This window comes from Dinoponera quadriceps, unplaced genomic scaffold (assembly GCF_001313825.1).
Source record: "Dinoponera quadriceps isolate SergipeBrazil2010 unplaced genomic scaffold, ASM131382v1 scaffold5784, whole genome shotgun sequence".
In the NCBI taxonomy this organism is placed as follows: Eukaryota; Metazoa; Arthropoda; class Insecta; order Hymenoptera; family Formicidae; genus Dinoponera; species Dinoponera quadriceps.
In genome coordinates, this window is record NW_014559724.1 from 402,842 (window position 1) to 424,810 (window position 21,969).

At 43.1% G+C, this 21,969-nt stretch overlaps 1 protein-coding gene across 3 annotated transcripts in view; it reads left to right on the forward strand.

Annotated features, from left to right (window-relative positions):
• Positions 1-21,969, forward strand: part of LOC106750436 — a 127,978-nt gene that overhangs the window by 101,676 nt on the left and 4,333 nt on the right. For all 3 annotated transcript variants that reach the window (XM_014630783.1, XM_014630785.1, XM_014630784.1), the window contains exons 5-6: positions 12,809-12,879; positions 21,110-21,385. In XM_014630783.1, coding sequence (XP_014486269.1) covers positions 12,809-12,879; positions 21,110-21,385 — 347 coding nt within the window. The remainder of the gene's footprint in view (positions 1-12,808; positions 12,880-21,109; positions 21,386-21,969) is intronic.

The following is a 21,969-nucleotide window of genomic DNA, read 5'->3' on the forward strand; positions in this document are numbered from 1 at the left end:
AATATAAAATATATTATTTTAACACGTATAAATGTCATTTTAACATTTACACATGATAAATATCGACTCGATACAAAATATATGCATATATATAACATAACCATAATATGCTAGATTGATACACGGATATGATACAAATTTAACGCAAAATGTTAGACCGATTTTAACACAAATACGGACTTACTATGAATAGTGAATAATAGTCTGTCAAAAATGCGTTAACATTCATTTGACATATGTATTCATTATTGGCTGTTTTTTTTTTTCGGAATGAATTATTGGCTCTTAATAATAGCTCTTAATTTCTCGATTATTATTATTTATAATGATTTAAGTACATCACAAAATAATGTGTGTGCTTCTCGTGAATACTGAATTGAGCGAAGTTATAATGCGAAAACAGTTTGCGACGGGGGACTCAGCGCGCATCGAAATTAATAATAACGCGCACGGCGGTATCCCACGCGTCTGTTGTATTAATTAATATGAAATTCCAGATCAGCAACTGTCACACGAAGAGCGAAGCTGCTTTCTTGTATAATTAATAATGATCTGCACAGCCACCGTAAAGTTAGGCGTTTTATTACGAACTCAGATAAACACACTAATGGGATTAAAAGATAGGAAAAGTTTTGAAGTAGGTGTTATTAAAATATAACGGGCGCGTCGAATACATTAATTATACGCGTAAATTAATACGCGTTTTTTCTCATTCGTGTACTTAAAAATCCGGATCTAAAAGATGTCATGTTATTTTGACAATTCAATCGAATTAATAACGATGTCTGAAGTATCACGAAAAAATTAGTTTTTTAACTTCTTGACCGGTAAACCGAATTTCACAAATCTCAAAAATGCTTCAGTTGGCAAAAAATGGATTTTCAAAAGTTAAGCAATGTTATTAAAATTCTGTTTATCTAACGTATTTTTGAGTTGATTAATTTTATTTAAAGAAGCCGACAGTGACGATCTCGAATCCTAGACGATGTAAAATTTACAGTTACGAGCGCGCATATTCAGTCATAATTTACAAAAGTCGAGCGAACGTCCATTACTCGCGCGAGATTGAAACCGATAATACGCGTACCAACGCGACACGCATCATAGCGGATAAATCACTACGATTTCTAGCGCATCGTATCCGTGTGATGCATATTACGCGCTTCCATATTTATTTGTGCTGATGAACACGCACCGATAATATACACAATTTATTGGTGATAATTGACAAACCGGATTACATGCGTGGTCGCGATTACTATCAGCGTTCTTGCTTTCTATATGATATCATTGAGAATTCGATTCATAACGAACGGTTCGATTTAATTAAACTTGTTCGCCGGAAGAGACACGGTTCAAAGTGTAAACGCTCGTAAATAAAGCAATTTTACTCAAATTTATCGCTTCGAAAATTGAACACGAGGTTTAAGATATTTGCTCGAAGGGAGAAGAATATATGTTAAGTTGGAAGTAATACGTTAAAAGGTGTGCCACAGAGTGACTTTATCTTTAATTCCACTTAATAATAGAGTCGTTTCTCCACGATGAATTCTGTGGATAGAATTGAACATGATCGTTACACTGGTGAAACCAGCGGCTAGCGCTAGTAATAGAAGACGGAGTATTAAGAGCTCCTTCCTGGCAAGTGCGGAAACGCTACCTACCTACCCGGTACTAAAGCCGGTTGTAAAGCAAACTAGGTCGCTATTAACTATGAAGAGCAGTAACGGGCCGTTATAAGGCAGACTGATAACCGTGATGTTACCCTTTCTAATCGTACGTAACCACCTAGTAGTTGCCAGTCGTGTTTGTCGTTGAATATTATCCCCTCGATAAATTTTTCCACACAGCTTGTGCGCTAAATGCAACTGTTATCGATGCTATGTGCATCCAACTGTTCAGAAAATTTCCGATCATCGTCGAATAGTAAATAAAGTAAATTCTTAAGTAAAATATGTATCGACAAAAGTTAACATGCAAACGTCGAACGTTAACATCGTTAACGTCGAAAATACAACCTGACATCGATATCATCATTACTGTGATATCGTCGTCACTTCTTTAAAACTCCCCGCTTAGACTTCGAGAGCGTAAAACAATTTAATATCCGATGGAACTTTCGCCGCGCCGACTATTTTTCTCGGCTTGCCAAAGTCGGCCGATGTTTCAGCAATTTATGATGCCGTGGGCGGCACCGCGGCCGAGTGAGTGCGGACGAGCGAGATAATTTCACGCGTTATTACAATGCTACACGCTTTATCGCGCGGCATCGCAAACTTTCCCAATACAACCGATGAGGCAGAAGAGAGAGTTCTCTCCCCGTTGCGATGCTGTCGGGAGCTGCGGCGGTGTCAAGTCACGCGTACGGACTGACTTACTCGGGGTCAATAGGGCGTCGCGAGTTGTGGCATTTAGTGACGGCTGGGTCAAGGGACGAGATCAGGTGAGTGTTCTGTACGGGAGCCGACTCGGTTTAAGGGCAAATACACCCAAGTCCACTTGGCTAACATTGAATAATTCATAGGGCCGACCGAGTGTCTATACACCATCAGTGCTGTCCCGATAGCCGTTGGACCGTTCATCACGGGCTATTGATTGGGGCTACGCTTTCCGTTCCCTCTGCCAAACGCCTCTGTCACCTACGCGCCAGAAACTCTACGCAAAGTCGGGGATATCAGAAATTGCGCGAGTTTAATGACGTAGTATCTCTCATGAGCGAAATTAAAATTTTCGTTTCGCGGAAAGCTTGAAGAACCTCGATTGCGGAACAAGTTCGAAAAGCGCGCTTCATGAAGCTACCGGACTTTTAACAACGACGAGTTTTCCAAGAAACTAGTGAGTGCGGTGAGAACGTAAGGCTAATTGGATTCTGTTATCGCCCTATTGGCCTCGCGGCAAAAGCGCAGTTTTTCAACAAAGTTCGCGAGCGGGATTATGTGCGCCTGTATATAAACCCTCCTCGTGTTACACGTGTCTTTAATACGGCTTCCTTACTGTTGTGTGAGTGAGTTATTTCATACGACGTAACGACGTAACGATTCTCGTGATCTTATAAATAAAACACACAATACGGTTCACAGCCTCCTCCTCTCTCGGCATTGGCCGATTTAACAGAACACAACAATCATTTCCAGCGCATTCTCTTATTTAATCTATTCTTTATTTATCAAGACGCCCACGCGATTTTTGCTAAACGAATCTGAGGAAGGAGGTGAGTAACGGACGATCGGCAGAAAGCAACCGTGGCTGAATAAATTACGCACACTCGGCGCTCGCCGATAAATAGAAACCGGACCGGCTTTATACGTCGCCATATGCGCGGGATGGTTTAAATAGGCACAAAAAAGTGCCTGTAACAAGTCGCGAGCAACGGCTGTTTATCAACTCCCCCGCGCCCTCTGTAAAGTGCATCGGCTGGCAAAAACCCACGTGCAATAAAGTTCGTCATCGCGCTCGCGAATATCTGCGGTATTGTGTAACACAGGTTAAACACGGCAGCCGACCTCTCTTAATTTGGAGCTCGGAGTGTGCGTCATGTTAAAAGATCGAAAAGCCGCGGTGGAAATTTCGCTCTCCGTAATTCCGTCAACTCTCGTTGCTTTTCAATTGCAATGACAAGTGGAAAAGCCTCGCGAAATCACGTCTTTTTAACGTCCGACACATAGAGAAACCCGTTTAGTTGACTCAAACGAAATTTTCGTTTGGATGTGGGTAAACAAATGTTTTCGTTGTGAGAACCAAAAATTGGCTCCCCGAAGTTTGGTTCTCTGAGACGAAAAAGGTTTGGTTCTCCAAACCAAAACATTTGTTTTCCCAACAAAATCTGTTATCCAAACAAGAATTTTATTCGAGTCAACTGAATGGGCTTTTCAGTGTTTCTTTCGCGACTCTTATGTCAGTGCAACGTGATATCTGACACTTGATGATGGTGTCGAGAGATATACTATAAATTTCTGAAAAACGCATTTGGAAATGTCAATTTAATTCAACCCTTAATCTATCGTACTGTCGCACGTGTATCAAATACCGTAATTCATAACGTTACACGACTCGTATTCGGACTAACGTAAATGGATGGCCAGATTCCGCAGCTGCCCGGATCGCGAGTATATAGATGGATATGTACGGGAACCGGAAGCCTTGTCGCAGTGCCTCGGCGAGTCCTGCACTACTTACTATTATCAGTGGTACCTATCTACTGCACATCGATCTCAAATGTCTCCTCTGTCCTTCTCGATGTATCCCAAGCCCTCGGTCGATTGTAATGTAACCAAGAAGATTTATTCAAGTTACGCTACGGTTGAAAATTTTATTGATTCAACACAGCATTCTTTCCCGTGCATAAATTACACGTTGTATGCTGTATTTTGAAATTATTAATTAATGATTCGCTTGGACGCGCGCGATAAATGTATAATGAACTTCACACGTGAAGATTAATTTAAAAGGCCAACGAATTTCGATATACGGCGACATATCAATAATTAAATTATATTGGCGAAATAACGAAGCTGAATTTACGCGAACAATAATTTGTTTCAACGTAATAAAATCTCGTTTATCTACGGAATATTACTTTTCGATGTATAATCTCATTACGCGCTAATTATCATGAGTGATGATTAGGACGAACGCAAAACGAGATAAGTTATTCAAGTGGACGCAGCCATCCAGCCTTCCCGATACAATATTGATTCGATCTCCTGGTACGGCGTGCCGGATCGCGGCATAGAATTTGCATACGGAATTACAAGGGTGTGCCACGACGGAGCAGCGACGTATAACGAACCCGTATTTGCTGTTTGATTGTACGGGAATTGCATCGAGCGACGGCGCGGTTGACAAGCATGATTTCCTGAACGTGCGACTTCGATTCCGCGATCGGTCTGTCGATACGAGACGTGTCCGATTTTTTTTTTGAGAGCAGGCGAAGTGAAACGATTTTGATCATCGAGCGCCTGTCGACATCGCGAAAGCGATTTTCTCAAATAAGTGTGCATTATAGTGCAAGCTACGTGTAATAATTATTTTTCTTTCATTTTGGTCAAATACGTAGTTAAATTCCCTGCGAAGAGGATAATAATTCATAAACGCAGCTTAAGTTCTAAGCGAGTGAACGCGGCATAATGCGGATTTGTAAACAAATTTTAGAATTTCACAAGACCAGCTTTTATTTTAGAATCACGTTCTTTGTAGTAAATATACTTCCTAAAGTATACTTCCTAAAATATCTAGTCTATTTGTAGCTTTACAAGTTCGGTACTCTTTTTATATGGTTATAACTTTTTTGCGGAACGGAGACATTTTTTTATAGATGAACGTAAACGAATCGTGATGCCGTCATGGACAAACGAATACTGCATAAATTTTATAAAAATTCGTATTTCGAAGTGCTAATTTCGCGGAATTTAGTGAGCTGCATTATCGAACACCGATACTGCTATTATTCGTGCGTCACGTCGCACGCCCATAAATCACCGCGGTACAATTAATATTATCGTCATTAGTAAAATGTAACGGTCGAATCGTAATTATGACCGAATTTGCCGTTTTGCTACATTTGCGGCATCGATTAATCGCGGCACTTTGCAAATCAGCGAAGTTACGAAATTAGCATCAAACCGATTCCGCGGAATGTCCGATTGTGATTATCGATCGTTTCGTACGCGCTGTACTTTGCGTCGTAAAATTAATTTCTTTTTTCACCACGGTCAATATAACTATTTGCTACGGTTAATTCGAGCATTTGCTATAATTATCGAAGCTCTCTCTATAATTATCAACGATTGGCATATCAACCAGAACCAATTTCCTAATTTGCCCGTTTATTTAGAAAATAAGCTGGGGTTTGAAACATCATGAATTTTCAGGAACGTAGATATACATTCTGATGCGGCCAAATCCGGTACAAACTAAAAATAACTATATGAATTATAAAATCTATAATCTCGAATTTGCTCACGTTTATTATAGCTCGCTTTATTTTCGCGCGATCGAATGTTACTAATACTAATGAAACACACAGTAAAAAATGTTGTATTAATTTAACACAAGATGAATATATTGAAAAATAACACGAATGTTATGTCAAAAATTAACACAAAATTAACGTCAATCGACGCTGAAGTACAAAATGTGTTAATACTTGCCCACGTTTTGAATATCGAGACTTAACACGAGACTTAACATCCAATTACGATTATATTTTATTGTGAACTTGTCAGGCTTTAGCCAGCCTTACCTCCGTTCTCGATTTTTAAAGAACTTAAGAGAATGGGCCTCGTATCTCGCAGCGATCAGTAACCATAAATCATATTTTTCGCGTCATATCGCGATTGTTCGAACGTCCGCATACATTTTAGCCAGGTGCTCTCACGAGAGAGCATAAAAATAATAGCGATAAATCCACGACGAACGGCGCTCGCGGTCGAATAGGTCGGCATGGAAAAGTAATTAGCAATAAATTTTCACGGTCTGATGTACAGCGTGCTCCGATTTCTTTATGCTTCATCGGATAACACGTCGTAAATGAGGAGCACCTTATACCTCTCTTAAAGCAAAGTTATTCGAGGATTTTATTATTATGATATATAAAACAAAGAATATCCCCTCTTCAATTTCGTCATAGAGAAAATTTGATTAATTCACCCTTCCTTTATCCCACATAGGATTATCCGCCATATATCTCTTTACACGTCGATCTCTAGCATCTATCCCGCTCTCTTTGTGTGCGCGTATGTGTATTTTTTCTCTCTTTTTATTTTTTTTTTTTTTTTAATCGAGAGGTGACAATAGGAATCCGCACATGCGAATTCAGCAGTCCCTCGCTCGGTGAGAATTTTTTAAATAACCTGATAGGTCAATTCTCGATTCCTGTCGCAAACACCGGCGACTCGTTCTATTTTTTACGGATACGCTTTACTATAGCAACCGAACCGATTGTTTCGCGCAGGACGCGCGTTACTCTCGGAGCGCGACTCTCGTGTAAAAAAAAAAAAGAAAAAAAATGGTCAAAGCCAACTTTTGGATACGTATATATATAGGACGCATTCTCGTCCCCCAAAAATCAGTGCGCACGTGCGCCGAAATACACGGGGAATTGGCTCCGACCGCGACGTATCGTTGTCCATCGTCTAACACAAGGAAATCTGCTCTTCAGGATTGGCTCGACGTTGCGCTCGAGTTATTCACGATGCGTATACAACAATGTATCGTATACAATGTATCGCTGCGCCAAGCGAATCGCCGCTCCGTATTACGGTCCTAGAGATTATCCCCTCCTCCCCACTCCCCCGTGCCATCCTCGAAATACAAACGATCGATTTCCGAGATAGAAATGTAGGATTCAACCGGCGGAAAATGATCGATAAATCTTCCGATCCAGTTCGTCGATGCTGCTTCTTCATCAACGAAGCACGCGATACGCCCGCGCCCGAGACGCAGTTTTTCGGGGGATATTCGTACACAAACGCAAGAATTCGCGTTTTTTTAATGCATCGCTGGAAACAAATGCATTATCTAATGTGAGAGAAACGTGGCGCCATAACTGGCGACGCTATTGTAACGATTACGGCTCGCGCGATGCGTAAAGAAAATGAGAGGCGGAAGGGCATGTATCAGCGGCGCGAAACAATTTCGATATTTGCGGTATGCAACGGTGATGCGGTTTATAGGTGCAATTCGGCGCACCGCAGCTTTGTATTTCCGTCTCTTTCGCCGTTTCCCTTCCGTCTAAGCGCCTCGTATGCGCCGTGCATTCCAGCGCAGCCATACCGTAACCACGCGATATATCGTCGGGCGCAGAGGAAACGGCACTCGTAAACTAGAACTCGTGATCCGCCCCATCCTTAATTACACCGAGAGCGACGAAAGCATTTGATTCTCTATCGCCGGCCAATTGTTCGTGCCGTTAAGTGCGACTGGGTTTCTTCATGCTGAATCTAGATACGTTCAAATACATTCTTTTGCAGCACGCGTTTCTGCCGAGCGATGCGCCATTTTAATATGATTCGGCAGACTCTTTTTATTTTTACATGAAAATCCGCAGAGCCGTGTTACGTTAATTAAAATGTAACTGTAATTAATTTCACGCACGGATGTCCGCCTCCTCGAGTCAATTTACTTTGCCTGCACCGATAGAAAATTATAGTTATCTCCGACATCAAACGTACTCTTTCTTTTTTTTTTAGCCACGAAAATAGTCAGGAGAATCATCTTTTCTTTTAGAAAGTGTTACTATAGTATTATAATATTAGTGATAATAAACTTACACGCATGTTACTGCTACTATATGTTTGGCGCCGAAAATAACTATACGTTCACGCCACACAAAACGATCATCTTGCTTTCGAGCAGTCTGAAGGTCAACATTATGCTACCAAAGGTCAGCACCTGTTTATAACGTTTCATACAATCATTATTGGAAGTTAACTTGAATGTGGATGGACGTTTATAGTCGACAATTTTCCGTAATTTTTCCGACACGAATACTTGTTGCTGCCATTTACCTTACCGTTCCGACAGTATAGCTTTCGCATTGAACGATCTCCACCAGGTTGACTACGATTTCTGTGATTGATAACGCGACACGTGTGGGGCAATATTGTCCACTCGAACGGTGACATCGCGGAGGATGGAATTTTTTCGCAGCGACGCTTCACGGAGATCGGTTTCCGGTCAACTGGTTTCGGCCGAAGCTCTCGGATGAGCTGAGCACAGACGAGCCGGAAATAACGAACGAATCTATCTCTCGCGGATCGTTCTGTATCAATTCTCGGCCACCGAGTGTAGTGTTATTACGCATTCTATTCGTGCGATTAAACATCTCAACGTAACCGATTCACGATCACGATGTTTATCGACGACTCTCAATCCGCGCGTTTCGCGTCCCCCATCATGCGTGATAAATTATTTCGTAGCGTGTTATCACGCGTCTCGACGAGACTTACAAGCAAAAGTCCTATTGAGCGACGTGTTTTCTCTTTTCTCTCAAATCGTTTCGTACATACAAATTACGAAATTAAATTCAAGAGGTTTTGTTTTTACGTATTACTTCTTACATAGTTACACGTATTACGTAGTTACACTGATATTCAAACTTCTCTCACACGAGGCAATACAAATTGGTATGGCGGATTTTCTTGATTTCGAATATACATTATTTTCCCAAATATTTTTTATTTTGTATATATCAGTTTCGAGTGTTTGTTACGTTATCCACTTGACCGGTGCAGCGTCGACCTCGTGAATTAAAATACCAGCCGAAACGCCGGGGCGACGTAAAGTGCCGCGTATCTTTTGACCAAAGGCCAGACAGATTTAAAAGCGTTTGCGTTCGGACGAGGAAATGCCCGGAATGCCTTTTATAAATTACCGGGCACTACAAGCGAGCGCTACCGCGCCATTAATCAAACTCGTCGTGGATTAATGCGATTCTCTCTTAGACCTGCAGCTACATAATAATGACGTTTTTCGAGTGTTCACATTATTACATTAAAACGCTTACCGTTTCACGTTGACACCCGGTCGTCCAGGTCACCGGTGAAATCCACCGCTGTACTCCGAATTGCACTCGAATTCACATCCGTCCAGCGTCTTGCCGTCCCGTCGATTGTTCTTTAATTGCCACTCGATTATCACTCGCGATCGCGACGCGAATATAACGGCGATTGGCGATGTCGAAAGAAGCGCGCGATAAGTTTTCGAGCTTCCGTAACACACGCGGGCCGCGAATCGCGCGTGAAAAACCGCGAAATGACGACGAAATCCAACGATAATTCATATCGAGATAGCAAGTCGATAAAGAGACAATGGTCCATATTCTCAACTCACTTTTATGGACAAAAGTGCCTCTAAAAGTAACTTAGAAAGCACCCGATCGGTCCGAAGGAGCCACATTTACGGCACTTTTATCGATAAAAAGTGAGTTGAGAAGGCAGGCCGATGCATCTGTACGCTTTTTTCAGATAGGAGTCCCTTTGTTTCGATCCACGGCCACAATAACACTGATCTCGTCGTAGTTGTTGCAACAAGACAGAGACGAAGGAAGAACTTGAAAAGCGATACCGTCGCGGGTGAAAGATGGTACATTGCGCCGGGTTCCACTCGCAGGTTAGGTTAGGTTAATCGATCACGACGTTCCGCCGGCAGGTATCCCGTGAATCGGCGACAAGGCAGCTACATAGGCGACACAGACGCGCGCGCGGGATCGCGTTCCGAGAAGATCGCTTTTTGTTTCGCGTCTCTACGTCAATTCCTTCGCGAATTGTGGTCCTCGAAAGTTTCGACACACTCAACACCACCGACGCCGTGTTGCTGCTGCACTCGTGTGTATGTGTGTGTGTACCGTGCACGTACGTGACTGTATCCACACGTAGCGGTCGCGTGACGGACACGATAGTAGAGGCAAGTGCTTACGGAAGTGTTTACGCCTCGCGTAAAGATGAATTTCTTCGACCTGCGGTCCCGGGAACGCGTCAACGGATCGCAGACACGCCTCTCGCCCTACTCGCGCGCGTAACGGATTTCGGCGGGTGCTGCCAACGTAGCGTCGAATCGATCGAGAATCGATCGGGTCGTTCGTTACAACGATCGATCTCTGCTTCTCGTCGGCGTAACGACTTGAAGTAAGACACGTTCGAACGCTAAGGGCCGTAGCAGAATGGCTGAATGTCGGTTCAAGACGGTTTTTTACCGAAATCGCGGATAGACGAAATATTACGCTTTCCGATATGCGTCATCGTCGGTTCCGAGTATCTCCAGAATGAATTTACGCGGTTTATCTCTGACGGCGATATTTCATGGAAATCTATACGCAGTGTTCAATGCGGGAATACCGTTAATTCCTTCAAAAGGTTTGAAAGGAACGTTATCTTTTTTCCCCCGTGTTTTCTAATCAATTGTAATTCGATAACCGTGAATTCCTCGATATTAAATTACAAGTCATTCTTCTCACATTGGTCTTTAACACGCGTGGTTTCGAGTTTTTCAATAGGCGTTTTGCCGAGCGCGCCATTGGAAATCGACTGATGGGCGGCCGTCGTTGGATGATATGGCGATCCGATTGATTCTCGTATATCCGCCTGGCGTTACGAGCACCCCGCGGATGCGATACAATAGACGGGGTCGAAGGTCGAAAGCTTTTCGCGTCGAAAATGAATCGCCATCAAGTGCCCGAAGTGCCTCCTCCCGCACATCGGCGGAATATCGCGCAATAATTTTGGAGAAATTGCCTCGTTGTCCGACAGCGCCATGTTTCCGGCTCATAAATCGTCGATATAGCGTGCACCGTATGAATGCAAATATCCGAACACTCGGTGCTTCTTCCAGAATATCGTTTACAGAATCTTACGACAATTCGTTCGAAAGAATGTGTCTTCCATATAGTAACGTGGAACTGCGGGGGGAGAAAATATTTCCGATAATTAGCGCGAATATTTACGATTTAAATGCGAGCAATTTGAATAACAGATATTTCCCTGCATGATTTCGTCTCACAACTCGTTGCTCACTTATTAATAATTATAGAAATAATCGCAAGTTAAAATAATTTAATAATTCATTTGATTATAAGGTGGTACAGATACATTGTCGCACACGCTCCTTTTGAACGTCCCACCAACGTCACCAACTAGTGCGTGTACGCAATCGTAATAAGTAAACCGCAAACAGTACATCGTTATCATTCTAAGTCTGCTATTCGAGTGCAGCGTGATATTTCGATTCGCGGTTCACTAAATTTTACACCGACGGAAATACCGGTTCTGGCGGTGCAATCGATCCCTGTTCTCGCTATTAAATTTTTCGCAAGCGTGTTATAACACCCGCGGCGTTTCTCCTTCCTCTCGATTATTTTCATCGCCAATAATAATTTTTTCCGTTGCAGCGGCGAGCGTCAACGCGGAAAAACTCGTTAGCCTTTCGATGGCCGTTACGTCAGCGTTATTTACAATCGACATTGCGGCTGTGATAAATTAAATTCGCCAACGCGAGCAGAGAGAGAGAGAGAAAGAGAGAGAGAGAGAGAGTGTGTGTATGTTATGAAAAATTACTTCATCCAAGAATCGCGTATAAAATTCGTGACTATGAAAAATATAACGTCAATGGATTTATCGTTTACTAACAATAAATGTCGAAAGGATTGCACATCAAGCGTCTCGTTTGCATGTCTCGATTGTCCATAACTGCCACCATTTTCGCCACACACACTGAGCAATTCTCCAATTCATTTTCAATCAATTTCGTTCAACCGATAGGACGTAAACTTTGCAGAAAAAAGTAAACATTCCGTCGGTAAAGTTCTCAAGTGTTTCCTCAACATCCGAATCAAAAGTGATCTCTTATCCGCTCGAAAAGAAATATTAATAAATATACAATAAATAAATACATCTTAACATTACATTTATCTACCGGAAATTGCACAGAGACGAGGCCGAGTAACGCAAGGTAACACACGATGCAACGCAGCCTTGTACGAACGTGGTAGTAAGAAAGTTCCAAGTGCATAAACACACCGAGTCCCGAGTTAGGCGCGATGTTGTCGCAAGATGACGTTAGAGCAACTCTCTCCCGAAGGAGACGAGCAGCGAGCGCGATAGCCAAGAGGCCGAGGCAGGAAACCGTGCCGGGGAACGTGCTCTCATATCCCGGTCGAATTAGGAAATTGCTCTCCTCCGCCGCGGCATCCAACCGTAAATTAGAATGCCGCGGCGACGCGGGGGCCGAGTATCGCGCTGTATCACCAGTGCATTAGTGTGCCGCGCGCGGTTAGATCCAATTTAATGTTCTGCTCGCTCTCCTTGGGTTTCAGATCTGGACACGATGCTGTACGGATACACGAACAGCATATACGTGCTGGACCACACGCCTGAGTCCTTGCCGGTGAGTATAATTCGGCGCGTAATGAGCCAGTTGGCCGCAGCTGTTATTGTGACCTGGCTCGGTGGCCGGAAGACGACTCGATCCATAAATCCTCCTCGCGGCTGTGGTCGTGCAAAGCGTGCGTTGTCCACTTGGCGAATCCTCCTATTACCGTCGATCGTGCGCCTTCACTTATATCCCCCGTATCGGTAGAACAATGCAGATAATATACGAGCCGAGGAGCGGCACGAATTGAATTATTCGACAGCTCGATTGTAATTAGCGCGCGATACGACCGGGTTATCCTCCTCCGGTCAAATTTGTCTTCCCGCTTCATCACGAGACGGTCGTTTCGGCTGTTAACTTAAGTCCCACGTCTATTTGAAGAGAATTAATTCAGCAAACAGATAACGCACGCGTCCGTGCGCACGCACGCACGCACAATGCCATTGTGTCAACATGCGCAATGCGGTGTGTAATCAGACCGTTAACCGCAAACGCTACTGCATAACGCTGCCCGTAGTCGTAGTCGATAGTCATTTACGGTAACTGTTATCGTCGTAATCCTCCGTAGAGGACCGTAGTCAAAGTGACAAAACAGGCTAGATATCAGTGCGTAAACATACGAATAATATCGAGGAGCCCATTATATATCGCCATGATATTACGCTATCCGTTTCAGCCGCGGCAACGTTAACCGTAATACGTAACGCATATAAACGGGAATTGATTATTTAGATGTTATCATTTTCGTACGTACGTATATTTCGCGAATTATCCAGCCCCGCGTGATTCTCATCCGCGCAAAATAAGCAATTAGCCTGTCTCCATTATGGCGCGCGCTCCGCTCCGCTGATGTGCGACTCTCGATTAGACTCTCATCAATTATTAGCGCAATTGCATAGCCGACGTTGCGCTGCGCTATGCATAATAATAATGTATTACGCGGACTTCGCAATTAGAATAACCGATTTATCGAGCACTTGTGGTATAATTAAACAAACAATCGCGCAGCGGTAATTTGCGCGAGTTGCGTAAGATTTTGCGGGGAGGGGACGATAGTAATGGCGTTTTTTTTTTAATTACGATCACCTACTGCTTTAATTAAATTGCGAGAGCCGAGATGGAGGGAGAATGAAGGATTTTGTTACCAATTAAACTAAAATAGCGAGCTGCGATTTTCGCGTTTCGAAATTATTCGTGTCTATCAATATACGATGAATAATCTTGAATCCCGGATGCGTTCGCTCTTGGTCGGCGAATCATTATCGTTATTGTTGCCGAATAATTCACGCGTACAAATGTATGTACACACAGGTCCGCTTAAATATCTATTAGATGACCTTTATGCGTGTGCGCACTTGATAACGTTAACTCTAGCGATATATATATATATATATATATATATACGAAACTGGAATTATCACGATGAATAACATGCATAATTCATTGCAATTATAAATCATTGGCATTATTAGTGCTAAATGAATATGCACTATCGGTAGCGTAAAGGCTTTTACATTTACTTGTACGATGAGTCGAATTAATACGGCATGATATTATATAAACGGAATATACATTCTCGTTCATTCGTATATAAACGGAATATGCATTTTCATTCGAAGTTTCAGGCACTACCCTACAAATAAAATGCTCATCGTGCGGAAAATGTATTTACACACATACATCGGTGCTGCGGTCGAAATGTTAAAATCTTACGCCTTTCTAAAATAAGCTAAAAGTAATAAATATAATGTACGCTCTACGTGAAAGTGCGCGCGCAAATAGAGAAAAAATACATGTTTTGCAAGTGTTTTTTTTCATTGCGAATATAGTATCAAATATATATATGAATTTGAACGAAACACGTGTATCGTAAAAGCTAGAAGTTCATTGGTCACTGCATCGCTTACAAGATTTGACCATAAATTCAGAAAAGAAAACCTGCCATTTCAATTTTTCAGGTAATTCGTAAAATACGCTAGAACGAAAATCAGCTAAAACATGATTTTTTCACTCTAGTTGAAATTCAAATAAGCTAGAAATGACGGAAAATAAGTCGGCAATATTGACACACATGTGTTTTAACGTTACATATTTCGTGACTTACATCGAATTTTTGCCGATACATACGCGTGATGCAAATCTAGGAAGATAGCCGCCGATATTACCTTCCCCATTTCCTGAAGAAGAATTTCCATTATTTAATATCAGTCGCAGTACTGGTCGCGATCGATATTGGATCACCGCCGCATCAGCTCAGAACCCTTAAACCGTTTAATCGCGCAGACAGAAGTACCGATACGTAACATCGTTAAAGCATTTATATGCCATTTTGTAGCGCGTTATACACGTCCCCCGCGGAAATGATCGTCATAATAATTGCCGCGGGAACAATGCCTGTTGTAATTGTCTACGAACGATGCATACATTCACAAACGCATAAATTGATACAAATTCGGGTGGGCGGGCGGGTGCCACACACCCACGACGTGTATTACTATTCGAATAATCTATCGGCGATAGCGACGTCATTTAACAAACGTGATTACAATACATTCGGGAATGCCCTGCAGATGTTTCAAAGGACCGGCTGAATGTGCCTCATGATAGGGTAATTAATGTTGGAAGCGGGAATGGCGCGCATTTTGGTACCGATGAAAGTGCATTCGTTCGGATTCACACGCTGGCTTCAGCAATTTCGCTACGTTGGTGTGAAATCGCAAGCGACGCGACAGAAATATAGCATTCGCCGGTGAATTCCTACGATCATTACCGCGCGTGTGTACCGTCACGTTGAGACGAAAAAGCGGAATTCGCGATTTATGGTACACGACTCGCATTCGCGAGGTGATTTTTCGACGCTGCTTATCGAAGCGTGGTGAAATGCATTAATTAAGCAAGTGCCGTTCGTGTTAATTAATGTTCTTTTTATGCACCGTTGCGCTCGTAGAACTTTTGCGGGCAGCTTTCGCACACGCGCATGTCCACCGAAATATATATATATATATATATATATACATATATCGGGGCGGATTCGTTTCAGTTCCATTTCAGTTGTATCGTGAGCGCGCGTTCATGCTTATTTTACGCGGATTGAATTGCGTTATTTACAAAAATTTATGATATCGCTCGTGCTTTTTGTTCACGGCGGCAGAATGCAATGTTCTCCGTTCTACGCGGACCAGAATCGCAACGTGATTCTAATCGATTGAAAATTGCACCTGACCCGTGCGAGAACCAACTATTATTATAAAAATGCAAAGGTATATATAGGCAAAGTAATATCGCGGCCCTTACAAATATTATGGCTCTCCTTAATATCTCCGCTATCAGGTGACGAATTCCGATGATTATTTATATAATTCTAATCAATTTATAATTGTACGCAGACGGAGCGGTTTCACTGCCTAAATTCCCGTCGATGATTCAGCGGGGGCACTCGCGAATAATATCTCCGTCGGTCGCGCGCGCGTGACAATTATCGCCGCTGTGAGACACAAAGAAGCCGGATTACCGCCGCGGGCGAAATGCGTGCGAGCGGAACCGGTGCGAACGGGTGTAATAAAGATCCCCGGTTTCAATAAAAACGGATTTGCCACGTGCGCGAACCCCCCGTTAATTTGACTGCATAAGCGCGCGACGCCACCCCGCGCGGTATTAATTCTCGGCTAAACATCCCCGGCGAACAGCGTTCTCCCATTACGCGGCCATCGGCACGATGAAACGAACGTAATTATCCAGTTTCGCGAATCGTCCTGTGCGGGTCCGTCTATACCGCACCCGTTGTTGCCGCGACCCTTGCTATCGAAAGTTTCCCACCGCCCCACTACTGTCGGTATTAATTAACTTAATTAGCTGCCGAACAAGTGGCTTCTCTTCATTAGTGGCGTCCGCCTCTTGTCGATGGTTTCTCTTGACAATGGGGTTACAAGGAGGATTAATGACGTGGGATGGGGTTGAACACTCGGCGCTACCCTGTGTTTTCACGGACGAGCAAAATACTGCCGTGGATGCATCGTCGTCGTCCCTCCGCTTAAACGATGAACGATAATTCCGAAGAAAAGCCGATCCACACGAACTGATGCGATGGACATTTGTTATTTAATGCCGCTCGACTGTATCGTGCGTGGATGATATCAATGCAGATCGGATTAAATCGCAAAATAACGCGGCTTTCGCTATGTTTCGCGTAAATCGCGTGAATACTGACGATAGCGCCCCGCGCAATATAATACGGCTGCGTTCCGCTATTTACTGCCAGTATTGAAAATTTATAAACTATGTAACATGAATAATAGATTTTCACCGCTGGCAGTGAATATTCGCACACATCGGTGTAATGATGTTCGACCTGATATGGAAAAGGGGGCCATTTTTATCAGAGCGCAGTTTCTTCCGTCAGCTAATTATTATCGTTTCGTTTCGTCATTTCATTAGCGGGATTTTTGCATTTCCATTGTAACGTCGAGATTAATATAAAAAGTTATTTTGCACTATGCGAGCTCCTGTCCTGTCAAATTACTTCGTAACTTGAAATCTTCTCCTTCGATCACAGGGAATGAATTCGTTAAATATATGATAACAACAGACAACGCAATATTGAGAAAATTTAAAAGAAGATAATTGAAATTGGGGGGCTTTCAAAAGAAAATGGTGGAATTCATTTCACGGAATTATGCAGTTATCTCGGTGCAAGTCTGTGAATTTGCCCCAAAATGGATATTCCTCCACTCGATCTTATAAGAAGAAATATAACGGGCGATGTAATACACCGCAAAGGCTATCTTGCTGTACATTCCTCAAGGCCGAATAAAAAATTATCCCTCTCCCCGTCATATAAACTCCTCCTGCAACGTTTGCCGTCTATCTTGCGGCAAAAAATCTTTACCAGTCGTTCCATCCAAGCCCGCCCTTTCGACCGAGTTATCTATCAGCGCCGAAAGATTCGAGGAAAGTTCGGGCGCAGCTGAAAATACGAGGAACGACGGGATATGCGTCCCGAGGGACCGACCCGAATCCTATGTCCTACCTTGTTCACCCGGTACAGCGAATCAGTCTGGCGCTTGTTATCGCCCACTACCTGATCTCTTTGTCATTTTCCATCGGACATTTTTGCGCGCCGTCAGCTAACCCGAAGATGATGCTTCCATCAGGCTTCACCTTTTATCGCGATAAAATAAAGCCTGCGCAAGTCCTGCGAGAAGATGAAAAGGCTATGGCCGAAAAGAAAGTTTTTGTTTTCCAAGTAAATGGGATCGAAATAGGTAGGATCCGATCTACAAGCAAAGTAACTAATTTTCGCGGTAACCGTATCGACGTGGCTTCACGCGTACCCAAAATATTAATTGCCGAAGTTATGATAAATGGTCTCTGCAAAAATGCAGCGTCATCAAGTTACGTGGGACCGAAATATTTGTTTATTAATTAGATTTGTATTGAATAAAAGAAATTGCTATCATATACCCAAGCTTTTTTTTTCCATTAAGAGATCTTCTCGGATATGACAAATTTTCAACGCGAAGAAATGCATCATGAATCATTCATGTGTTTTTTCTTACGTATTTATCATCCTTCATTCACGGTATCGTTCATTGAAGAAATAAATGATAACGTCTGTTATACCCGGTACCGCCTCCGGGATTCGTCATTTCGCAGAATATCGCACGATTAAGCAAATGCATACACTCGTTAAATAAATACGAACTTCCTCTTTATTACGTCTGTATTGGTGCGCAAAATATTTTTAATTAAATTATTATCTTCCGGCGCATGGTGAATACAATGCTAAAAGCTAATTGCACGTCTTTATCGGAGTTGTCGGTGACATCGACGTATCGACGTTTTCGTTAAAGTTGCGCCAACCGCATCTACCTCGGAGAGGTTTCTAGCGAGAGGACAAGATGCACTTCCTGCCGACAAAGGAGTCTGCCCAAGTGACTCTCTCGAGTGTTTCGTCGTGAACTCACTTGCAAAACGGAAGGTTCCATCGAGGTTATCGCTATTAATCGCAATATAATTGGAAGTCAACTCTCAAAGTTCTCGATATCGAATTAAGCTCGTATTCGTGTGAATTTAGTGTGATGCTTCAGTAATTTACGTTATTAACGCTTCTTGATATCTCGTAGTTTCTATAAAACTCATCTTCGACATTTAATGTCACGAGCTTCTTGCGATTTTCCGTACACCTTCGATTATACGACTTTATACTTGGAATCGGAATTTTTCTCAACGGGCGCCGGTAATCGATGATTCGATTGCAATTGATTCTAATTTTATTTGCCGGAATTACTTGGAGAACTGATTAATGTGTTCAATTGGGGCTTCCCGCAATCCCGAACAATGCGAAGTCGTTTAACGAATCTGTTCTCTTAGTTTCACCGTGTACGGCATCTCGCTGGATTTTCCGTGCAGTTCCATTTTCCACCTCGAACGCTTCCCAGACACCGGCCGGGGTACATTAAGCGCGCAGCTTAAGCTGTTTCGACCGTGCTTGTAGATGAAGCTCGCCGCGCTCGCTAAACGTGCATCTTGCATTTCGGCGAAAGTTCACAATGTGTAACAGTTCGCAGAGTTTCGGTCCGCATGCGGTGTGAGAGTAAGTAAAAGGGAGAGAGAGAGAGAAAGAAAGAGAGAGAAAGAGAGAGCTTTTAAAACCACCTTGCATCATCCTGGTTTTGTTGATCGCAATTAGTTTCGATGAGATTTTCAGCGAACTGGATGAAAAGTCTACCCGACGGAAATACGACGCGAATAACCATTGGGTGAGCCACATAATGGCAGGGAGCACGAAGTACGTCGGTGTAATTACTGTTTTTTTCCCTTTTTTTTCGAAGTTTCGCAAAAGTGCGGAAAACCGTTCACGCGCAAGAGAGCGGAGACAGCTTCATTCGTAATTCCCCAACTTTTTAAGTTCGATCCAATTATTCGTTTCCAATTATTTTCTTCCAGCCAAACGACTCGAGCATCCACAGTATAGGAGCGCGTTCATTACGAGAACATGCTCATTTCAGCGAGCAATTTTTAATGATCTGCACGCAATTAAGCAAACGGCTCTCTGATGTTATCGTCATCCGAGTCTGTTCGTACTCTCTCTCTCTCTCTCTCTCTCTCTCTCTGTCTTACTTTCTCCCCATACATCCTTATCCTATGCATCAAAGGTTCTTCTTTCTAAGAACAATAAAAAAAGGGTCGAGCGCAGTTTCACGTGCATTTTTTTAATGTCAACGTGCTCGCAATTCACTTCTGACTATAAGCAACAGCTTACGAGAAAGTAAATCAGCCACGACGGGATTTTTATTTTAAATCTATCAGCTTGATCATTATGAGAAGCGCGCAGAACAATAAAAATTTGCGAGCTAGCGCGAGGCGCGTAATTTTAATAACGCGTTTGTCTCCCCGGATTTCAGAACGTGTTTTATGCTGCGAGAAGACGAAACGCGCGGTGAAATACTGCTACAAAATATCCGCCTTACATATGAGAGAGCATCCGTTGCGGGAGCTATTAAAAAAATAAAATTCCGGAACGAAGGAACTCGTGCAGTCGCGCAATTTTAATAACGCGCTTTTGTGTCCCCGGGACGGAAAACACGGGAAGAAAACCATTATGAGATTTTTGTCTTATGTGCGCGACGCGCTCTGTGTCGTAAAAAAAATGCTCGCCGGCATCGCGTTTAGCGTAAGAATTTTAATAATATATGTCATCCGCGCGCGGGAGTACTTTTTCCGTCTCGGTGAGACACGGCACGTTTTTCGTCATAATAATACTCGCGTTGCAGTCGCCGTTGTTAGAATAGTCTTTCGCCCGAGGGCGCGTTGTGAATGAGATCTCGCCGAGTTCTAGACGATCCGAAACGAATAGGACTCTGGGAAAAGGGACTTCTCGTAAGAGGGAGAGAGAGAGAGAGAGAGAGAGTATGTGTTATCCTGTTAGACGAATAATGCCCTCTCAGCTCTATAACGAGCATCGTTTTTAGCATGCGACGTTGAACACAACGGTTCGAAAACATTGTGCGCGCGTAGTTATCTAAATTTTCCACAATAAACGGTTTCCTACCGATGCTTTTTCACGCAGAAAATAAACAATGAAATTTTTCGTTCACCCAGAAATTCTGGATGAAATTTTACACCCTCCGACGCGCGAAGCTTCCTCCTTAAATATCATTGTGTAAATTTACGCAATGAGGTGCAAACAGCGTGTATGATCTTCTTTGCGTATTTCGCGTCCACTAATTAGCACGTGTGGCCGTAGGACATGGACATGCTGCAACTGTTCGCGTCTCCAGCAGGTCGAGCGCTGCTCACGAACGACAATCGACCGAGAGGATCGACGTCGACCTCCTCCTTGTCTCGAGAGTCCTCGTCGAGGCTGAAGAGAGGTAGGAGACCATCGGGTACCGGCACAGTCAGCGCACCTACGTCGCCTCCAAGACGGCGGAAGTCGAGCACCGAGCTCTACAAGGAGGCCGTCGAGATCCTCGGCCTAACTTGCTCACTGACTGATAGCTGCCGGTGCATCGATTGCCAGGTAATCACTCGATTGGCACTCGACGCATCGCTATCTCATCTCGACTCTTCTTAGCACGATCTTGTGATAAGATACAGAAAGTACGCCACGTGGTGTCGATAATACAATCTACTGAATATCGGAGAAATGTTCACTCGGCATAGGCATAAATATCGTTGAAATATTTATTGGCAATACGTTGTCATTCCATCTTGCATAATTTTCCTGTCGCATTTTACATCGCGTAAGCTGCTCTTGTAAGCATAAAATTCTAACCATCGAGCTCTAATTGGCAATCGAAAATTCTATTTGAAGCAATAACGGAGAAATATCAAATTCAATTAAAAGCGCGGTCCATTTTTTTTCAAGCCAATTACACCGTACGCAGTTGGCAAAACGACACCGACGGTTGTAGTCGCGCAAACGAAGTCGATATTGGCTAGTTTGTATACTAATTGGACAGCTCCGTTACGGATTACTCGTCGTGGAACAAGCTTTTTTACTGCTCCATTTTGGCTCGCACTTCTAGGTTCGTTAAGTTATCGTCACGCTCGGAAAATTCTGATCCGTTTCTGCCAGTATCCAAGTAAGACCATTGACGTTAA